The sequence below is a fragment of the Populus nigra genome, chromosome 7 (assembly GCF_951802175.1).
Source record: "Populus nigra chromosome 7, ddPopNigr1.1, whole genome shotgun sequence".
Taxonomy (NCBI): Eukaryota; Viridiplantae; Streptophyta; class Magnoliopsida; order Malpighiales; family Salicaceae; genus Populus; species Populus nigra.
In genome coordinates, this window is record NC_084858.1 from 13,974,491 (window position 1) to 13,984,463 (window position 9,973).

At 33.3% G+C, this 9,973-nt stretch overlaps 1 protein-coding gene across 1 annotated transcript; it reads right to left on the reverse strand.

Moving 5' to 3' along the window:
* Nucleotides 1-4,391: 4,391 nt before the first annotated feature.
* LOC133698262 (sugar transport protein 1-like) lies at nt 4,392-6,349 on the reverse strand. The gene is made up of 3 exons (XM_062121132.1): nt 5,869-6,349; nt 5,102-5,737; nt 4,392-4,987 (listed from the first exon to the last, which is right to left on the reverse strand). Exons 1-3 carry the CDS (start codon nt 6,319-6,321, stop codon nt 4,535-4,537), a joined length of 1,542 nt encoding a protein of 513 aa, XP_061977116.1. The 5' UTR covers nt 6,322-6,349; the 3' UTR covers nt 4,392-4,534.
* Nucleotides 6,350-9,973: the final 3,624 nt, after the last annotated feature.

The following is a 9,973-nucleotide window of genomic DNA, read 5'->3' on the forward strand; positions in this document are numbered from 1 at the left end:
CTTTGCTTCATCACTTCTTAAGAGAATTCCATTAATTCTTAATGTACAATATTTATATAATATTTTGAAGGTGATACATATATTATTAATCATCGAATAATTAAATATCTTATTTTTTTTGTTAATTTGATTTTTATCCATAATCATGTCATTATTGTACTACAAAAATCATTAATGATTTGCGTGATATCCATTAAAAAATCAAAGTGGATATTATTATTTTTCTTCTGTGGTGAGCATGCATGGTCATCAATATTGAATTCGCTGCCAAGCAGTTGTTCTCACGTCATCTTCGAATTAGTTTTGTTTTCTTTAGAAGCTGCTTAGATCGTCAATATTGAAACTGTCCACACCTCCATTTCCATTGAATATAAGCAGAAAAAAATAACCCCACCTGAACTTGGCTGAAACTATCTACCCCACTCCATTGGAGCTCTGACTGATTCTGCCGCAGAGCTAATCCTGTGCCAAGTGGCTCAGTAGACTCTCTCTTTACCTTCCCCATCTGACCCACTCACCTCCCGTGGAATCCCCTTTAAAACTAGACTCGTGCAGTTTCTAATCAGCGGCTTCTTTCCTTGAGATATCGCCCATCGTCTGAGATGGAGAAGAAGAGGAGAAAAGAGAGAAAAATAAATGAATGATAACAAGCATAATTTGAGATTCCGAACAGAATTAAAGATGAATTATGAATAAAATTCTGGTATAGTTATTAATTATAATATTTTTATTTTGATCATCTAATTTGATAAAATTACAATTCAACCCCTAAAAATTTGAAAAAATTCCAAATTGTTCCCTAGATGTAATATTAGATTTTTCAGATTGGTTTGATGAATAATTAAGGGTTATTTAGTGAAATATTATCAAGTTTTATAATTAGTTTTCTTATGAATTAGATTTCAGGAAAAACCATTTAATTTTTGAGTTTTTGAAAAAAATAACTAGTTTTGTTCATAAACATATAAGGATATGAGTTACACCCTTAGTTAAGTGTATTATATAGGTTGTAAGTTCTTTTCGAGTCGTTTTTAAGTATGTCTTCTTTTGTATTTAGATAATCCTGATATTCTACATGCGAGACATCAATAGGATTTCTTTCTTTCAGTATCTTCAAGTTCTGTTTGATTTTGAGTTAAGTGAGTGGATAATTTTCCATATGCATGAGAAATAGTATAAATATTTGGATTGTTAATGTGAATTGGATCATACTTCTTGATGATATATATATATATATATGTGTGTGTGTGTGCGCGCGCGCGGGCTAGTGCGCGTGCACACATGTTGATTATTATCTTTGTTACAATAAAGCATAATCAATTGTTGAATCTTAATTCTTGATATGAGCCAATATATACTTTTGAATTGATAACTTCTTATTTGATTGATGTCATAAGTTGAGCCTTGAGATATGAATTTATTTGTTTGATTATGATCATATGAAACTATGGTATGTCAGTCAGAATACTCATGCTAACAGGATAATGTTAATCTTTGTGCATATGGTATCTGAATCCTAGATGGTCGGGGAAGTCACTAATCTGTGTGGACTTATCATCTCACATTACAAAGTCTCATGCTCATTGCATTTTATTTTCTAATGAGCTTTGCCTTATGATACTCTTGTTATGGCTAATTTGAGAAACTCTCCTATAAGAATATAAAGCCATAATTGTATATGGCTTTATATTGAACATTATCTACTCACTACGTTATTGAACTCACTCTTTCATTATTTATCTTTTTCAAGCTTATAACTTATTAGCAAGTCAGTTTTGTTGAACCTTCAAAACTTTCTCTTTTGGTTGCAATTAATACTTTTCCTCTATGTCTAGTTAGTATTCCATAACTATGAATTTGTATTAACTCTTGTATTAAGACAATCAAATTATATTAGGAAGTTAATTTTGTTATTAGTATTGCATTGAACTCTACTTTCGTTATTTAAAGGATAAGTTCATATGTAAGTGTGGGTTCGTATAGGTTTGGAACCTTGGAGAAGGACCTTGCCTATGTGCCGGTCATGGATCTGGGAATCGAGTCGTGACAATGACTGGCATGATCCTATTGGAAATGATCTTGGAAACATGTTCAATTCTTTGTATCACCCCTCGTTCTTTTGGCTTGTGTTACGGTGCCTACTAGTCAATCAATCCAATGTTATATGCGTTCATCCCCGGCTGCTTATTATTATTAAGATTTTTAAGTTCTCTATCTCATATAAAAAATGGTACCAAGAATGTTGAGGACACTAAACCTGAGAGATTGTTTATGTACTTGGATGATTATAGATGATGAATGGTAACCTAAACCATTAAGAGGTTAGCTTTAACTTATGTTTTAGTTTAATTTATATGAATTTTTAGTTGAGGTTTATTAATTAGAATTTATTTATTGGGTTTGATTTAATTATTGTTGGGTATTTTATTTAGTAGGCTATAAACCCAATTGCTTGTTCTAGTTAGGGTTTTAGTATTTATATCCTACTTTTCTAAATGATATGAAGTTTTTGATGAATTGATTAAAAAGTTCCAATTCTCATTTTTCTTTTTCTTTACTTTCAATTCTTAACTTCTTTGTCTAAAAGCTTCCTCCTTTTTTTTTTCTATAATTCTCTTTATTTATTATTCCGCAACAAATAATCCTTATCCATAGCATTCTGTCAGATAAAATATGTTCTACAAAATTTTACTTCTTTTATAACATATTTTATCTGATAAAATGTCATTTCTAAGATAAGAGACAGGGTCCTCCTTCAAGCTTCAGAAATCGATTTTGCCTCTATTTCTGAGCAAGCCAAATACAAGGAACCCAAGTGAGTAGATCTGGTTATCATTTCAAGGGAAGAGCAAACAAATTTGCAATAAAATCTCACACCGCAATTCGTCTAATAATAATTGAAAGATACTGCTCGTATTTGATATTGAACTCATTAATAAATAAATATATATATATCTAATAAAATTTAGGTTTAAACTTTAATATCCTATAACATTTTCTTGAGAAGTCCATATTACAGCTAATGTTTAATTAAATAAAGACCATGAACATTGAAGATGATGGACATTCATCCATCTTACATCATATTGTTGGGAAGACCATGGATTCATGCGACCGGAGCAGTAGCTTTCTCATTCCACCAATGCTTGAAATATATTATGAATGAGATGCTGATAATAGTCAAGATAGAGAAGATAGTTTTCACGATAAAAAAATATGGTTGAACCATTCATCGAGGCAAAATATTATAGAGATAGGAATATTCATGCTTTTGAAATTGTGCATACTAAATTGGTTCCTAAAGGTACAATGTTGAAAATTTTAAGGCTTTATTCCTCCCCACTTGTGCAATTAGGTTGTTTGCAATATGCCTCTCAAGATTCTAACAAGACCATATTAGTTTAAATACACTTCTAAACAAGTTTTTTTGAAGCACTTTAAAGTAATGAATTTTTTGTTGTTGTTAAGGATGAACCATCTGTCCTTAAAGATTTATTATTCCTGATTTATGTAACTAGGATGTTTGTAATATGCCTCCTAAAATTCGAACACCACCACCTTGATTTAGATCTGCTTCTAAATAAGATCTTTGAATCATAGATTATGTAATAAGATGAACCCAAGCTCTAGACTAGTGAGCCTTGAGATTGTAAAACAAAGTTTATATATATATATATATATATATATATATATATATATATATATATATATATATGTTAGACTAGTGAGCAATGATGTTTAATGACAAACATGCTTTCAACACAAAAATAATAATAGAATACTAGCATGCATGCTAAGTATTTATTCAAATTTGTAATTAGTATAAAATTGGAAAAACTGGCATGCATACTAATAGTAAAATTAACTATACTTAAATTAAAATAAAAGGTCGAGTTTTAAAGTAATGAATCTTTTGATGTTGTCAAGGATTAATTATTTGTTCTTAAAGACTCATTGCTCCTCACTTGTGCAAGTAGTAATATGACTCTCAAGATTGCAACAAGACCACCTTGGTTTAGATGCAACTTTAAAAAAGGTTTGTTGAAGCACTTCAAAGTAATAAATCTTTTGTTGTTGTTAATGATGAATCTTTTGTTGTTGTTAATGATGAATCTTTTGTATTTAAAGCTTTATTATTCCTTATTTCTGCAATTAAAATGTTTACAATATATTTTCTAAAATTGCAATAACATCACCTCGGTTTAGATATGCTTGTAAAGAAGATCTTTGAACCAAATTTGACAAATCTCATTCAATTAGGCAATCTCATTTCAAGGGAAGAGCATCCAAATTTGCAATAAACTCTCGCACCGCAATTAGTCCAAGAATAATAATTGGAAGATAGTACTCATACTGGATATTGAACTCATTAGCAAATACACTTAGATATCTAATGAAATTAAGGTCTAAACTTTAATCTCCTCCAACATTTTCCTGAGAAGTCCACATTACATGAGCTAATGACGTTTAATCAAATAGAAAAAAACTAGTAGAAAGAAAATAAAGAAAAGAAGCGAATTAAAAGATGATATTCCTAGACCATGACATCCAAAGCTCGTCGATCATCATCTTCAGTCACGAATCTCCTCCAATACCAATGTTGCTTCCACACTTTAGACATCTCTTCAATGGGGATGTTCATCGTCTCAGGCAAAAAGAAAAAGATGAAGGTACTCATGATTGCCACAAAGATTGCAAAGAAGATGAACAAACCAAATTTGAAGTGGCAAAGCATTGCGAGGAAAAGCTGAGCTATGAAGAAAGTGAATAACATGTTGACTGCCACGGTGATGCTTTGCCCGGCTGATCGAATTTCTAGCGGAAATATTTCACTCGGAACTAGCCATCCCAAAGGCCCCCATGACCACGCAAAGGCAGAAACAAATAAGCAGATGCATGCTACAACTATACCGGCATACCACTTTGGCAATTGAACCACATCTCCAGATGTTCCAAACTTGGATCCGATTAAAACTGCGAGCGCAACCTGCACATGTAACATTGATTTACATAAGATATCCAAGTAGTGGTAGTAGTATATGCAAACCAAACTACACAAGCGAACAATTTTATCTCCAGGCTACAGATAATTCTTAATTACCTGAAATACAAACATTACAGCTCCACCTGAAAGAAACAGAGATCTTCTTCCAGACTTATCACTGCCATAGATTGAAACACCGGTGGCAAGAATGTTAACAGCGCCGGTGATAACCGTGGATAAGAGGGAAGCATTACTTTCAAAACCAATACTCTGGAGGAGGACAGGAGCATAGAACATGACCACATTCATCCCAGTAAGTTGTTGGAAAAACGGAATAGCTACAGCCATGGTCAGTTGCGGCCGAAACTGTCTCTTAAGGATTCTAGTCCAGGGATGCTCCACTTGCTTAGCTGCCTCACTGGCCGTGACTAAATCTTGAAACTCAGACTCAATTTCCTTGTCGTTAAGGCCACGTATCTTTCTAAGTATTTCTCGAGCTTTTTCAGCTTTGCCTTGCTCCAACAACGAGTTTGGAGTGTCATCCAGTTTAAGCGCTGAGAGACAGATGAGGGCAGCAGGAATGGTCGCTCCGCCTAAGCTGTAACGCCATGCTTGGTTTCCAGCAATCTTAGGTGTCAAGTAATTGACAAGATTAGCTATGAAAATGCCAATAGTGATTGCGAGTTGGAACACAATGTTGAAAGCACCACGATGTTGTTGTGGAGCCATCTCGGAGACATAGAGCGGCACAGACTGATCGATATCAAAACAAAAATTTACAATTAGTTTAGCATTTAGAATGCATGATATATAAAGCGCCGACGAAAAACATGATGCCACCGAAGAGCACTGATCTTTTCATTATAGATAGAAGGGCTGATTACCTGAGTTGAAAAACCAACCCCAACACCTAAGAGAATGCGACCGGCGATGAGCATTGAGAGGTCCACAGCGCCGGCATTGAGAGCAGCTCCGATGAAAAATACGATGCCACCAAGGAGCATTGTTCTTTTCCGACCCCACGTCCTTGTGATATAAGAAGCTCCAAAAGATGCAATTAATGCAGCCAGGTATAATGAAGATGTGAACAAGGTTAGCCCCATATCGTTAAATCTGCAATATTGATTAGTGGATGTATCTAATGCTTCCTTACGATAAACATCTGGGAAAAATTTATTCAAAAAGGGAGCCATAGACGTCACACCACCCGAGATACCAAGGTCGTATCCGAAAATTAATCCTCCCATGGCTCCTAGCACACAAGCATTTACCACATGCCGAGTGACCTTTCCGGGATAGTTTTTAACATCACCGGCAACAAAACCACCAGCACCCATTATTTGAGAGCAAAGGAAGCAGTAAGCAAAAGCGAGAAACGAATGTTGTGTTAGTGATAATGAATGTTGAGAAGGTCGTAGCTGTTACCTTGTATTTATAGTGGTTAGAATCTACCATTACATTACAAGGAATTAAACGATCTCTTTTTGGATTAGGATTAGGATTATCTAATCCAGTCCGGTTCTGGCTTTGAACAACCGCCCATGTTAATTTGCAATAAAACCTTAACTTACGAATACAATAATTAGAGGAGTAATTAATATGAAATTAATATTACAACTACTTGTCCTAATTAATAGGAGGAAGGACGAAGTACCGTATTATTCGGACAAGGACTTCGACTCCATATTAATTTTCTCGTAGGAAGCATACCGAACTTGAAACTGAACATGTGATGTTATGCAGCTCATCACATCCCAAACCTTACTATCATCAGCCCACTTTTCATTAATCGACTCCCCGTGTAGTATTGCTTTTCAATTGGATCCCCAATGTATCGTAAATCTTCATCTAGGTCCCATCTAAATCAGTCAAGGTTTTCCTCTTAATAAAAAATTATAATCCAAAATATTTTTCCCTTAAAAGTGCCTTTGTTGTACAGAAAAGATAAAAAAAAATACCTAATTTATTAAAAATTCACAATAATGGATTTTTAATTAAAAGGGTACTAGTATAATGATCAGATTGACAATTAGCGTATAGATAGGGAACTGACGTGAGTAACTGGTATCATTAGACTAAAAATAAAAATAATAAGAAAATCTATTGTCTTACTTTCTTAAACAAAATTATATGGAGGAATGATTCGGACCTGTAATCTCTTCACGTAGCTTATTACTAATGGGCCAAACACCTTATGATATGAAATCCATCGTCATATATATATCAAAATCAGTTTTGATCGACCACAAGAGGGAGAAGAAAAGGTCCAAGGATTCATGAAAACAGCAAGGGAAGCTTCCAAGATAGAGGGAGAAGAAGAAGCATGCACCGTAGGCTGAGATAATGAGTCTAAGGAAAGAGATTTTTAAAGTGTAATGGTTCTGATACCAAATTAAGAATAATAAAAGGTTTAATTATCCTATTAGTTAGTTTATATATATATATATATATATATAGAGAGAGAGAGAGAGAGAGAGCAATATACAGTAATTAATATAGAAATTACAACATAAAAATAATAAATTTTTTCTTAATATATACAAGCCTATATATAATACATAATATAATATAATAAAAAACAAACGGTGCAATTGAATTAAGCTTGTGAGATGTTCTCTGAATATGCTAACTACTAGACATTGATAAAATTGAAAGTTTCTCTTATCTTGAAGTTGACTTTACGCACCATCTCCAATTTTCTTTAAAGAAAAAGCCCTAAGAGGCTTTCCAAACTGAAATCCTACGTGCATTAAATTTAAAGACATCGAAAAGTAAGGTATTGGATCTTGTTCTTCCACAACCAGCGGCGAAACCATTGTAATAGGAGCGATGAAACAAAATCAAAAACCAATGAAGCTAGCAATCCTTCCCTTTCTTGATATTTCTTTGAACAATTGTTTTGACTGGTAAATTATAATTAATCGTCTTATATATTTCCATTGCTACCACACCGTCATCGTTATCACTCTATTACTGTCTTTATCTCTCTATTACTGCCACTATTTCTCTATACTATCAATAAAGAATAATTGTTTTAGCATGAACATCCACTCTCTGAAAAAAAAATTAGTTAAAAATATAATGAAAATCATATACAGCCCTATTTTGATAAACTATACTGATATTCTCACATAAAAAGATAAAATATTTAAATAATATTTTGATAAACTGTTATGAAAAAAAATAAACTTACAACTAATTAGATAAATATTTAACCAACCCAAGTTGAAAAGAAAAAAACACCCGAAAATAACAAAGAAAAATTGAAAAAAAAATCAGAATATATCTAGAAAAATTAAAAAAACAAATCAACAAACAACATATTCTAGGCTAATTTTGGGCATTAAAACGACCTACCTAACTATTTATAGTGTAGAAAACTCTGCATAATTTAAGCATCAACAGTTGATTAAATTATTATATCCGCTTTTATTAGAAAACCTATTTGATGAGTTCAAACTTTTTTTTGGACTTGATCAATTCTATATCTATTAGCTTAACTCCTAATTCAAAATCTTCTACATCATATCTAGCTACCATGAAAAGTCAACAAAAACAAGAATGAATGAATGAATGAAGGTATGCGCTATGTCAAAGAACTATCTCAACCCAATAGCTTAAGCTCTTAGATGAGGTCCCAGGATATGATTTATATTATTCTCTAACACACCCCTTTTAGTGAAAGCCCTTTGGGCTTGAAACTTGCACAGGTCCACTTTACCTTGTGCTTAATTTTTATCAAATAAATGGGAATGGTGAGATTCGAACTCCTGATCGCTTGGTCATTAAAGCTCTGATACCATGTCAAAGAACCATCTCAACCCAATGGACCTCACCTAAGAGCTTAAGCTATTGGGTTGAGATGATTCTTTGACACGCTATGACAAACATTAAGTAGTGTTCAGACATTTCATGATAGTTTGCTACAAGTCTTGAGACCGACCTTCCGAAGCAGTATCAAAATACACGTTATTTTATATCTATCTCATTAAATCAGATGTCATTAGCAAAGTTCCTACTGTGGAATAGTTCTGCTATCGAACTAATAACCTCCTAAATATTTCATGGGATATCTCTTTTGTTTTAGTTTGTTCTTATCTACAAATAATGTAACAGCAAACTCTACAAAGTTTGTTTCATGGGATACTTCGAACATGTAGATGGGTGCACTCCAAGTCTAGCATAACCCATCACAAATCCAGATGCTATTCTCACACCAAATCCATTATTGTATGACGAATGGAAGCTTATGGATCGACATCCTCTTACTTGCCTGCAATCAACCATCTTGGTTGGAGTTCTTCCTAATCTTATTGGCATGCAAACTTGTCATGAGACATGGGAAGTCCTAAAGGAACACTATGCGTCTGTGTCTGTAACACATGTATATAAACTCTGAAACGAGTTTAAGTGAACAAGGATGGGGACCGAATCTACCACAGTCTATCTACATAAATTTAAGGTATTAGCTGACAAACTAGCGATGATTGACTCAACAATGACAGCTTTAAAGTTTGTTTATCAAGCCTTGATTATTGCACGGGTGATTATAGACAGTCAGGTGAGGGTCTGCCATAATTAGATGAGGATTTGTCCTAGATAGATTACGTGGATGGCCTAGCAGATATATTTATGGACTAGTGGGATAGGTCTAGGTCCAAGAGAAAGTCTAATCGCGCTAGACCAAAATAACGGCTCAAAAGAGCCATGATTTTTTATCCAACCATTAGATCGTGCTCAAATAATTTCACTTTTTAATACTATCAGAGCAATATTACACTTTAGCCCCTCATATTCATAAAAACACTCATGGGCTATAAATAAATCATGAATCCTTTAAACAAAATGATATAAATCTTCATTCTCTATTGCATATTTATTTTCAAAATATATTTATGTAATATTATTGTATTTTCTCTTAAAAAGTCACTAACTTAATCATTATAGAGTCTCTAAATTCACCAAATGTGACATTTTGCAGGTATCAAA

Excerpts from the sequence above, each read along its gene's own strand:
- LOC133698262 (XM_062121132.1), bottom strand. The coding sequence starts at position 6,321 with ATGGGTGCTGGTGGTTTTGTTGCCGGTGATGTTAAAAACTATCCCGGA. Across the intron at positions 5,738-5,868 it reads GGGTTGGTTTTTCAACTCAG|TCTGTGCCGCTCTATGTCTC; the intron begins GTAATCAGCCCT and ends GATATCGATCAG. Across the intron at positions 4,988-5,101 it reads CTGTAATGTTTGTATTTCAG|GTTGCGCTCGCAGTTTTAAT; the intron begins GTAATTAAGAAT and ends TTACATGTGCAG.